The sequence below is a fragment of the Prunus persica genome, chromosome G2, assembly GCF_000346465.2.
Source record: "Prunus persica cultivar Lovell chromosome G2, Prunus_persica_NCBIv2, whole genome shotgun sequence".
In the NCBI taxonomy this organism is placed as follows: domain Eukaryota; kingdom Viridiplantae; phylum Streptophyta; class Magnoliopsida; order Rosales; family Rosaceae; genus Prunus; species Prunus persica.
Window position 1 is genome coordinate 21,246,146 of NC_034010.1, and position 12,932 is coordinate 21,259,077.

Consider the following 12,932-nt stretch of genomic DNA (forward strand, 5'->3'; position numbering starts at 1 on the left):
GAACACTATAACATAGTCCAATTGCCAAAAGAGTCATACTATGAAATTATAGTCCTTTTGAAGCAACGAGATATAGGGATAGGGAGATCGAACGATAACCTTACAATTAACAATGTCGGAATCCACCAACAAACTAATTCACCAGAGAGTAAATCTCAAATATATTGATTGAAAATGAGATGAATAAACTGACAAACACAATGCCATGAGTTGGCTTAAATAGAAAACGAAGAAACCCTAAAACAGTAGGAAACCCTATGTTCTAGTATATTCCTAAACTTACCTAACAAGAAAATAATAAAAATCATAGCTAAAATCATAATAACAAAATAATATCCTAATAGATAACTTATTCTTCCAAATATAAAATAAAACATTAAATTAAATACAATCTTGACAGAATCATAATTGCTTCAAACTTCCTTAATCAATTAGAAAATCCCAACGATACGCCTTGCTTCTTTTCCTACATTTAATTGGAATTTTCCTCTCTTGCATGATTTTCTTCCAACTTTGAGCCACTCCACTTTATTTTAATTAATTTTTCACACTTCGTCCTACATCACCATTGCACAGCCACAAGACATTGAGAGCACCCGATAGAGAACACAATACACCAAGAAGAAAGAAAACATCCACTAAGCACACCATCTCTAACCAACTCCAATTGCAATTGGTGATGAAAGAAGAGAAATATGTAAGGAACAACACAAAGAAGAAACTAACCACACAAACAGGCCAGGAAAGAAAATAAAATAAAAAAAGCCCTCAAGCACGCTGTATCATCTCAACACTGACAAAGAAACCTCCTATAAAAGCATAGTCCTAGTGACAGGCGGAGAATCAAAGATCAATTAAGAAGAGAACGAAGAAAACACCACGCAACAATAACAAAATTGGTCTAGCCATTTAACATGAATACAGGGATCAAGCACAAGAGCATTCGCCAGATGTCAAGCCCACGAATGCTCCAAGAACACATTAAGGAAGACTCCCAAGAGATTCCAAAAACAATATCATTAATATTGCAAACAAGCTAACTTTTCTTTTTTCAAATTTACCCTTATTAAATATTTTTATTCAAAAATTTTACAACTTTTTTATTACTCTCTCCCACTATCACATTCTCTCTCTCACACACCCAGACCCATCTTCATAACCCACCACTCCACCCAGACCCATCCTCACACTTGGACTCCATTTATTAAGCAAATTGACACCTTCGCTTTGGCAAAGTCAACAAATGAAACTTCACATGCACCTCTTGAGTCTTAATTGAGAATCCTAACACGATTTGTGAGCCTGCTCGTTTTGCAGAAAAAAAATTTCCAGCTCCCTCCCCTTAACCCAAATTCAAAACCATTTGGAAGACTCCCACCGTCGCTTTTCCCCCTTCTCCATCATCCCTGCACTTATACCTCACCAACCCTCCCTGCAATTTCTCACCACACCCACCCCCACCCCCACCCCTTTCCCCAATCTCTATGTACATCCTCCCTGAAATTTGGGTTTCTGCAAAAGAACAAAAAAAAAAAAAAAAAAAAAAAAAAGATGACAAAATCATCGTATTCATATTTTTGTGGATAGACGTGTGAAGGAGGTATTGTAAAATAAATAAATAAAGATCAAACATGGGTGGGGTGGAAAATGAATGTGGCTGTTGGGTTTTCATCGGCGGGGGAGGAGTCGAGGTTGTGGTGGGAAAATGAAATTAATGGCTGGGGTGGGAGGTGGGGGTGGCTGCGCAGGTGGGAGGAGAGATGAGTTGTGGGTGTTGACTGCTGGGTTTTCCCAGAGGAGGGGGCCAGGGCGAGTTGGGGTGGGGATCGGGTGATTGAAAAACCCCTTTTTTTATTGTTTATTATTTTTTTTTAAAAAAAAGGGTAAATACGGAAATACAATTAATGTTCTTTTGTGTAATTAAATTATTAGTTTAAGTGAGAGGGAAGTGACATGTGTCGTGAGTAAAAGAACGAAAATTCAAAAGAGAAAGTTAGAAAAAAGATGCTAGCATTCCCCATCCTTAAACACAAAAATCCAAACAAATCCGATTACTTCTTATCATTTATTTGAATACAGACCTTTAAATTCAAAGGCTTTCCAGAAGAGAAGGCCTCTTCCTTCTGTTCAAAGGCTTCCCATTTCGAATATATCAATGGCAGAAGCAACAAAGAGGTAGCACTTTAGAGTCCTTTCTGCTTTGGTTCCTTGTCACATCTCCATTCGCTCTAATTGTTTCTGCTTACCATTTTTGTGTTATGAATTTGGTGTTTTTGTTTTTCCAGGTATGCAGTTGTTACTGGGGCAAACAAAGGCATAGGATTGGAAACTGTGAGGCAATTGGCCTCAAATGGATTCACTGTAGTTTTAACTGCCAGAGATGAGAAAAGGGGTCTTGAAGCTGCTGAGAAACTCAAAGAGTCTGGCCTCTCAGGTCAAGTGGTTTTTCATCAACTTGATGTGGCTAACCCAGCTACTGTTGCTTCCTTGGCAGACTTCATCAAAACCCAGTTTGGGAAACTCGATATCTTGGTAAGTATATGATCATAGCTGCAGGTTTCTTGAAAAAGTTTATGTCTCTTGAATTGAACTCTTAATCCGAACGCGATTTAATTGAAGGAGATGAAATATGGAATCATATAGCAAATGAAATTGGAGAATAAAAATAGCAAACCAAGTGTTAACTAGCTTAATAAATGTCATCAAGAAGTTAATCTTTGAAATAATTAGAAGTCTTAGGGTTTTTGAAGAACAAAATAAGTTTCACATAAACTACCAGTTGTGGAAGATTTTACCTTCAAATCTAACTCTATGTCTGCCACTCTGTTTTTGTTTCTTGGAATCTTTTCATATATGATATGATCCCTTTCTGTACAATTTACAAGTACCTTAGAAAGATCCGTGGCTGGAATTAAGGGGTTTGGCAAAGTAGCATAATTATTGTGCTTCTTTAAAGGCATTGGCCTTTATGGTTGGTATGGTTGTAAAAACAAAGAGATTGTCAGAGTACTCAGAGGATCTATCAACTTACTTTTCATTTCATTTTCTATAAAATAAAAAAATCTGTTCTTTTCTTTACTAAAAGAAAACAGAAAGTGAAACAGTTGGACTCTGCACAGGTGAACAATGCAGGGATTTTTGGAAGCATATTAGATGGTGATGCTTTTAAAGCTGTAATAGCCTCTGGTGCCGTGGTAAGTCTTTTGCATAATTTTTATCAATAGCTATCAAAAACTAAAAGCTTCAATGTATGTGCCAAAGTGAGAATTTAAACTGATCTGTGGTTTGGCAAACTTTAATAAACATTTTTCTTGTTTGGGGTGTTGTGTAAGTGGTGGGCAATAGGCATCATAATAATAAGTTTGCTTTTGTTGATACAGGAAGGAGGAGAAGTTGATTTGAGTAAACTAGTGACTGAAACGTATGAGTTAACAGAAAAATGCTTGCAAATAAACTATTATGGTGCTAAAAGAACAGCTGAAGCACTTATCCCACTCCTCCAGTTATCTGACTCACCGAGAATTGTTAATGTTTCGTCTGGCTCGGGGAAGTTAAAGAAGATACCAAGTGATTGGGCTAAAGGAGTTTTTACTGATGCCGAAAACCTAACAGAAGAGAGAGTAGATAAGGTACTGACTGAGCTTCTAAAAGATTTCAAGGAGGGTTCACTTGAAAGTAAGGGCTGGCCTTCTTCTATGCCTGCCTATATAGTCTCAAAAGCAGCACTGAACGCATATACAAGGATTCTAGGAAAGAAGTACCCCACTTTTCGTATCAATTCAGTCTGCCCTGGCTTTGTCAAAACAGATATAAACTTCAATGCCGGCGTCTTGCCTGTCGAAGAGGGTGGTGCCAGGATTGTAAAGTTAGCATTGCTGCCCAATGATGGCCCTACTGGCTCCTTCTTTGTTCACGATGAAGTGTCAGATTTTTGATTGAAGATGATCCATTTATGCAAATTTAATACGAGTCATTTATTGGGCAACATTTGGTACTGTAATGTAATTTTAAGTATTTTGGTATGTATATTGATTGAAGGATCTAGTGCATTGTTTACATTTCTACTATTCATCTGGCTCTTGGACTCATATTATCATTTACAATGTTATTCAGTCAGAAATTCTATGTGATCGATGTCCGGTATTATCGATAGTATATCAATAACATTTCGGTATATTTTGTTAGACTTAAGTTAGAGACAATAATATTGACAGTCCATCATTTAATTAAGGACGAAGTTTTGAGAAGAATTGATTATTCAATATTATCCAACTTAAATTGTAATAGCACAATCGCAAACTTCTGCAGTCAATTGTGTAAACGAAGGCATAGGATTGGAAACTGTCAGGCAGTTGGCCTCAAAAGGATTCACTGTAGTCTTAACTGCCAGAGATGAGAAGAGGGGTCTTGAAGTTGTTGGGAAACTCAAAGAGTCTGGCTCCTCAGGTCAAGTGATTTTTCATTAGCTTGATGTGGCTAACCCAGTAACACAGGAGAAGGTTAATGTTAAATTGAGTGGCTGATATATATCATGCTTATTGTGTCCACTTCCAGTTGTGTACACGTACCAAGTACCCTAGAAAGATCAGTGGCTGGAATTAAGACCCACATTCAGAGGACTCTCACCCTTATTTAAGTGTGCTACCGGTGCGGCAGTTTTATCGAAGATTTTTTCCTATCAAAAGGTGAAAGTTGTCACAAGTAAATTAATATCCATGTTTCTACTAGGATATATTAGTCAATTAGAAATTTTCTGCGCAAGTTGAAAAGTCTTGCATGCGAAACTGCTTGCCACTGCCACCACCAAAATTCAACAACGTGAGCACTTGCGTCACCACTACCCCATTATTTTCCTTTAAAATCTTCACAACAAAATTCCAAACAAGTCTTGGTCCCTCTTTCACCACAATATCCAATTACTGCTAGAAAACACTAGAAGCATCCTCCCTCCAGTATGTAATAGGAACAACAGAACCAACAATTTTCATCTTCTTCTTAATATTTATCTTAATATAATCCCCAGAATTCAAAGGCTTTTCAAGAACATTTCACTATAAAAGAGAAGAAGGCTGTTGCTGTTTAATACACATCTCAATTTTCCCAGACCGTCCCGTTTCGAATCTATCAATGGCAGAAGTAACAAAGAGGTAGCACTTTAAAGTACTGCTTTCATAACAATTTCTCACTATTTTTGTGTTCTGAATTTGGTGTTTTTTGTTTTCTCAGGTATGCAATTGTTACTGGAGCAAACAAAGGCGTAGGATTGGAAACTGTCAGGCAGTTGGCCTCAAATGGATTTATTGTAGTCTTGACTGCCAGAGATGGCAAGAGGGGTCTTGAAGCTGTTGAGAAACTCAAAGAGTCTGGCCTCTCTGGTCAAGTGGTTTTTCATCAACTTGATGTAGCTAACCCTGCTAGTGTTGCTTCCTTGGCAGACTTCATCAAAACCCAGTTTGGGAAACTGGATATCTTGGTATGTATATGATCATAGCTGCAGGTTTCTTGAAAAAGTTTCTGTCTTTTGAATCCAACTCTTAATCCAAATGCGATTTTGTTGACGGAATTGGAGAATAAAAATAGCAAACCATCTACATTTGTTTCTTGGAATCCTTTCATATATGATGTGATCCCTTTCTGTACAATTTACAAGTACCCTATAAAGATCAGTGGCTGGAGTTAAGGGGTTTGGAAAAGTAGCATGGTTGGTTTGGTTGTAAAACAAAGAGATTATCCAAGTAATCAGAGGATCTATCAACTTTCTTTTCATTTCATTTTCTATAGAAAAAAATTATGTTCTTTTCTTTGCTAAAAGAAAACAGATAGTGAAACAGTTGGACTCTGCACAGGTGAACAATGCAGGAATTTTTGGAAGCATAATAGATGTTGATGCTTCTAAAGCTGCTGTAGCCTCTGGTGCCATGGTAAGTCTTTTGCATAATTTTATCAATAGCTATCAAAAACTAAAAGCTTCAATCTATATGCCAAAGTGAGAATTTAAAATGATTTGTGGTTTGGCAAACTTTAATCAACATTTTTCTTGTTTGGAGTGTTGTGCAAGTGGTGGGCAATAGGCACCATAATAATAAGTTTGCTTTTGCTGATACAGGCAAGAGGAGAAGTTGATTTGAGTAAACTAGTGACTGAAACTTATGAGTTAACAGAAGAATGCTTGCAAATAAACTATTATGGTGCTAAAAGAACAGCTGAAGCACTTATCCCACTCCTCCAGTTTTCTGACTCACCGAGAATTGTTAATGTTTCTGCTGGCTTGGGGATGTTAAACAACATACCAAGCGATTGGGCTAGAGGAGTTTTTACTGATGCCGAAAACCTAACAGAAGAGAGAGTAGATGAGGTACTGACTGAGCTTCTAAAAGATTTCAAGGAGGGTTCACTTGAAAGTAAGGGCTGGCCTTCTTCTATGCCTGCCTATATAGTCTCAAAAGCAGCACTGAACGCATATACAAGGATTCTAGCAAAGAAGTACCCCAATTTTCGTATCAATTCAGTCTGCCCTGGCTATGTCAAAACAGATATGAACTTCAATGCCGGCCTCTTGCCTGTCGAAGAAGGTGGTGCCAGGGTTGTGAAGTTAGCATTGCTGCCCAATGATGGCCCTACTGGCTCCTTCTTTGTTCAGAATGAAGTGTCGGATCTTTGATTGAAGATGATCCATTCATGCATATTTAATACATGTCACCTATTGGGCAACTTCTTGTACTGTAATGTAATTTTAAGTATTTTGGACACCAGCAGATTCTTTTTTGGTTCTTTCTACATTCAATACGAGGATGGCATGTATATGATGCTTTTTATCTAGGTAAAATTTCACCAAAGCACAATGTTTAAATAACAAAAGAAACTGCACCCCAAAAAAGAATAGAAAAGTTCAGGTGTTTCTGGCCTCACAGGAAGCTCTCAGCTGACTTGACCTTCCCCTTTGGTTTTTGGGGAAAGACTTAGCTGTCCTGGGGTGACTACTCCTTGTTCCTTCCTATAGAATCTTGTGATGTATGCAAGTTTCTTGCGTTTAGAGAGGAGAGACAACACTCCCAAATAAAGGCCGAAAAAGTCACATTTGTTATAAAACTAAAGAAATTGAAGAGAGAATTTAGAGAATTCAAATAGCGACAGGAATGCTCTTCCGTTATTTTCATTGAGATTTTCTTCTATATCTACAAATGAGAATGAAGCTATAGTTTTATAGGCAAAGCCTTGGCTAACAATTCGGTAAATAGAAGACTCCAAGAAGGTGTATGGAGATTCCCTTCCAACATGTGGGCTTCACTTTATCATCTTACAACAACATTAGGGGGTCTCACCCTTTTTTGAGTGTGCTACCAGTCATTATGAGATCCATGTTTCAACATGATATTATTATTTACCTTACCAGTCAATCAGAAAAAGTAAGTAGGGTCTACACAAAATTAGAAATTGAATTCTTGATTTGAGGGGAATTCAATTTTTGAGTGGGATGTGGTATTTTAATTTCAGGAGAACTAACTTATTAGAAATTCATCTTTTTTACTCATTATATCTTCATACAATTTTAAAATTTCCAAATTTGTTATCTATTTTAACTCGACAATGAGGACATTTTAGTAATTAGTACAACTCCTACCTCAATTTCATATGGTTTAGTAAACAACTTTAATAGGAATTTGGAATCTAACTCTCCTCAATCCATATAATTTAGCAAACAACTTCAATAAGAATACGGATTCTAATTCTCCTTAATCTAACTCATCCTCAATTCAATTCCTCTTAATCCGTACTCACCACCCCCATTCTTTTCCTTCTAGAAAACGTTAGAAGCATCCTCAATCCAGTATTTATATAGGAACAAACGAATCAAAAAATTTCTTCTTCTCATTATTATTTATTTGAATATAGACCTCAAAATTCAAAGGCTTTCCAAGAACATTACACTATAAAACAAAAGAAGGCTCCTTCCTTATTTTTAATTAATCTCAATTCTCACAGACCGTCCCGTTTCGAATATATCAATGGCAGAAGCAACAAAGAGGTAGCACTTTAAAGTCCTTTATGCTTTGAAGTACTGCTTCCATAACAATTTCTCACTATTTTTTGTGTTATGAATTTGGTGTTTGTGTTTTCTCAGGTATGCAGTTGTTACTGGAGCAAACAAAGGCATAGGATTGGAAACTGTGAGGCAATTGGCCTCAAATGGATTCACTGTAGTCTTAACTGCCAGAGATGAGAAAAGGGGTCTTGAAGCTGTTGAGAAACTCAAAGAATCTGGCCTCTCACGTCAAGTGGTTTTTCATCAACTTGATGTGGCTAACCCTGCTACTGTTGCTTCCTTGGCAGAGTTCATCAAAACCCAGTTTGGAAAACTCGATATCTTGGTATGTGTATGATCATAGCTGCAGGTTTCTTGAAAAAGTTTCTGTCTTTTGAAATAATTATGTCTTAGGCGTACACAATATCCACACAGGTGAAGGTTATATTAGAGACTGTAAAATTGAGTGGCTGATCCATATATTGCTTGCTTATTGTGACCACTTCCAGTCGTGGAAGATTTTACTATCAAATCTGACTCTATGTCTGTCACATTGTTTTTTCGGTTTTTTTTTGGTGTGGAATTCTTTCCATATATATGCTATATGATCCCTCTCTGAACAATTTACAAGTACCCTAGAAAGATCAGTGGCTGGAGTTAAGGGGTTTGGGAAAGGCATAATTGTTGGCCCTTGTGGTTGGTTTGGTTGTAACAACAAAAGAGATTTATCCAAGTAATCAGAGGATCTACCTTCTTCCAATTAATTTCAATTTCTAGAAAAAATTTCAGTTCTTTTCTTTGCTAAAAGAACCCAAATAGTGAAACAGTTGGACTCTGCACAGGTGAACAATGCAGGGATTAGTGGACGCCAAGTAGACGGTGATGCTCTTAAAGCTGTAGTAGACTCTGGTGCCATGGTAAGTCTTTTGGATAATTTTTATCAATAGCTATCAAAAACTAAAAGCTTCAATGTATGTGCTTAATATGAATGTAAGTTCTCATGATGTCTTCCTCTGTCTTGAAATATTTTCATTGTGATGTGCATGTCAAACTTTGATCACCATTTTTCTTGTTTGGGATGGTTGTAAGTGGTTGGCAATAGCCACCATAATAAGTTTGTTCTTACTGATGCAGGAAAGAGGAGAAGTTGATTGGAGTAAATTAAAGATAGAAACTTATGAGTTGGCAGAAGAATGCTTGCAAATAAACTACTATGGTGCTAAAAAAACGGCTGAAGCACTTATCCCACTCCTCCAGTTATCTGACTCACCGAGAATTGTTAATGTTTCCTCTTCCTTGGGGAAGTTAAAGAACATACCTAGTGATTGGGCTAAAGGAGTTTTTACTGATGCTGATAACCTAACAGAAGAGGGAGTAGTTGAGGTACTGACTGAGCTTCTAAAAGCCTTCAAGGAGGGTTCACTTGAAAGTAAGGGCTGGCCTTCTTCTTTGTCTGCCTATATAGTCTCAAAAGCTGCACTAAACGCTTATACAAGGATTCTAGCAAAGAAGTACCCCGATATTCGTATCAATTCGGTATGCCCCGGCTTTGTCAAAACAGATCTAAACTCCAATGCCGGCGTCTTGCCTGTCGAAGAAGGTGGTGCCAGGGTTGTGAGTATAGCATTGCTGCCCAATGATGGCCCTTCTGGTTCCTTCTTTGTTCAGTATGAAGTGTCAGATCTTTGATTGAAGATGATCCATTTATGCAAATTTAATACATGTCACTTGTTGGGCAGCATCTTGAACTTTGATGTAATTTAAGTATATTTGGAACCAGCAGCGGATCCTTTTTATGTTCTTTCTACATTCAATAAGAGGATGGCATATATGATGCTTATTGTTGTAGCCATATTTAATTGTGCAACATTCTCTATCTAATAGTCCTCTATGATTGCATCTTTATGAAATTATCTCCCACATCTGGAATTGATTGAAGCATCTGGTGCATTGTTTGTTTACATTTCTACTATTCATCTGCCTCTTGAACTCATGTTATCATTTGCATTGTTATTCAGTCAGAAATTCTATGTGATTCATGTTCATCCTTTGATCGATATTATTGATGGTATATTGATAACATTTAGGTATATTTTGTGACATATGTCAGAGAATAATATTGACACCTTCTGCAGTCAATTGTTTAAAAAAACAAAAAGACAACATAGGTCTCGTTAACAATTATGTAATTTTGGAGCGGTTAAATTCACCAATCTTGCCGACGAAACTGCTTCAGCCTTGGCATGTGGTTGATGGTTGAGTTAAGCTCTCTCTGCTCTGCCACCACCACCAAAATGCTTAAACAATGGGAGCACTTGCGTCACCACCCCCATTCTTTTCCTTAATTCTTAAAAGAAAAATCCAAACAAATGTTGTTTTCCCATCAGATTACTTCTAGGAAACATTCGACGCAAGCATCCTCCCTCCAGTATAGGAACAAACGAGTCTTAACAATTTTCTTGCTCTTATTATTATTTATTTGAATATCAAACTTGAAATGTGCAAAGGTTTTCCCACAGACAGACGATCCCATAAACGAATCAGCAATGGCAGAAGCAAGAAAGAGGTGGCACCTTAGAGTCCATACCCTTTGATTACTTCTATAACAATTTCTCACTCTTGTTTTTGTTTCCTTTTTGCTTTCCTATTTTTGTTATGAAATTGGTGTTTCTTCTTTTGTTTTTCCAGGTATGCAGTTGTTACTGGGGCAAACAAAGGCATAGGATTGGAAACTGTCAGGCAGTTGGCCTCAAAAGGATTCACTGTAGTCTTAACTGCCAGAGATGAGAAGAGGGGTCTTGAAGCTGTTGAGAAATTCAAAGAATCTGGCCTCTCAGGTCAAGTGGTTTTTCATCAACTTGATGTGGCTAACCCTGCTAGTCTTGCTCCTTTGGCAGACTTCATCAAAACCCAGTTTGGGAAACTCGATATCTTGGTATGTATGATCATAGCTACAGGGTTAATGTAAAATTGAGTGATCTATATCATGCTTATTGTGTCCACTTCCAGTTGTGGAAGATTTTACTTTGAAGTCTAAATCTAACTCTAACTATATGAAAGATCAGTGACTGGAATTAAGTGGTGTGACAAAGTAGCATACTTATTGGCCTTCTTTGAAGAGCACTGGTTGGTTATAGCAGATAGTTTATCCAAGTAATCAAAGCATCTACCAACTTTCTTTTAATTCCATCTTGTAGATGTTTTTTTCTTTGCTTTTGTTTGCAAAAGTAAAACAAGTAGTGAAACAGTTGGACTCTGCACAGGTGAACAATGCAGGGATTGGTGGAAGCACAGCGGATCCTGATGCCTTTAGAGCTGTAGTAGAGTCTGGTGCCTTTGTAAGTCTTTCAGATAATTCTTATCAATAGCTACCAAAAACTTAAAGCTTTAATGTATGTGTTTAATGTGAAAATTTAAATTGATCTGTGGTTTGGCTTAATGCTATGGCAATTAGTAGGGGAAATGATCTGTGTAACATCACCAGGCTGGTATGATTCGGGTGGGTGTGTAAGTAGTTGGCAATAGCCACCGTAATAAGTTTGTTCTTACTGATGCAGGGAAGAGGAGAAGTTGATTGGAGTAAACTAAGTACTGAAACTTATGAGTTGGCAGAAGAATGCTTGCAGATAAACTATTATGGTGCTAAAAGAACAGCTGAAGCACTTATCCCACTCCTCCAGTTATCCGATTCACCGAGAATTGTTAATGTTTCGTCTTTCATGGGGAAGTTAAACAACATACCGAGCGGTTGGGCTAAAGTAGTTTTTACTGATGCAGAAAACCTAACAGAAGAGAGACTAGATGAGGTACTGACTGAGCTTTTAAAAGCCTTCAAGGAGGGTTCACTTGAAAGTAAGGGCTTTCCTTCTTCTTTGTCAGCCTATATAGTCTCAAAAGCTGCACTGAACGCATATACTAGGATTCTAGCAAAGAAGTACCCCACTTTTCGTATCAATTCGTTATGCCCTGGCTTTGTCAAAACAGATATAAACTACAATGTCGGTGTCCTACCTGTCGAAGAAGGGGCTGCAAGGGTTATGAAGTTAGCATTGCTGCCCAATGATGGCCCTTCTGGCTCCTTCTTTGTTGAGTACGAAGTGTCAGATTTTTAATTGAAGATGATCCGTTTATGCAAATTAAATACATGTCATTTATTTGGCAGGATCTTGAATTTTTAATGTAACAAAGTGTATTTGGACCCAGCACCAGATCCCTTTTAAGTTCTTTCTACATTCAATATGACTCGAGGACAACATACAATAGTCTTGTATGATTGCATCTTTGTGAAATTATCTTCCACATATGGAATTGATTGAAGGATCTAATACATTGCTTGTTTACATTTCTACTTATCAACTGGCTGTTGAACTCATATTATCATTTACATTATTATTCAACCAGAAATTCTATATGATTGATATCCATTTTTTGATCGATACTATCAATAACATTTTGGTATATTTTGTTATGGATATGCTGACAACAATTATATTAACACTTAATCCACAATTCTTTCATTAATTAAGAAATGACGTAGGTATAAAGAAGAATTGATTATCCAACAATCCCTCATTCCCTCGTTCCATCAATATTATTGTATTCAATTGTTTAATAAAGAAAAAGACAATTGTCATGTTCAATGCAAAACTGCTTAAGACTTCGCATGTTACGACTTTTTTGCCTATACACTCCAATGGTAGTTGAGACATTGGGGAAGCCCTTGTGAACATGTTGTTGAAAGGTCTCTCTGGTCTGTCAACGTGTGCACTTGCGTCACTACCTTCTCCTTTTCCTTAACGAAAATTCTACAGAGAAAAATCCAAGCAAATGCTGTTCTATCTATCTTTCCCATTCAAATGATGTCATATCTCACTATATCTCACCAAACCCAGTTATTAACTTATTATTA

At 37.2% G+C, this 12,932-nt stretch overlaps 2 protein-coding genes across 3 annotated transcripts; both read left to right on the top strand.

Moving 5' to 3' along the window:
* LOC18785310 ((+)-neomenthol dehydrogenase) lies at positions 1,675-4,115 on the top strand. 2 transcript variants are annotated; one of them, XM_007219185.2, is made up of 4 exons: positions 1,678-2,175; positions 2,286-2,532; positions 3,120-3,194; positions 3,381-4,115. In XM_007219185.2, exons 1-4 carry the CDS (start codon positions 2,156-2,158, stop codon positions 3,933-3,935), a joined length of 897 nt encoding a protein of 298 aa, XP_007219247.1. In that variant the 5' UTR covers positions 1,678-2,155; the 3' UTR covers positions 3,936-4,115. The 2 variants fall into 2 exon arrangements, with proteins under 2 accessions (XP_020413924.1, XP_007219247.1); XM_020558335.1 differs by lacking the exon at positions 3,120-3,194 and having other exon boundaries at positions 1,675-2,175.
* On the top strand, positions 4,873-12,255 carry LOC18785307. The gene is made up of 8 exons (XM_007220466.2): positions 4,873-5,147; positions 8,123-8,369; positions 8,866-8,940; positions 9,158-9,709; positions 10,507-10,589; positions 10,712-10,958; positions 11,287-11,361; positions 11,581-12,255. Exons 1-8 carry the CDS (start codon positions 5,128-5,130, stop codon positions 12,133-12,135), a joined length of 1,854 nt encoding a protein of 617 aa, XP_007220528.2. The 5' UTR covers positions 4,873-5,127; the 3' UTR covers positions 12,136-12,255.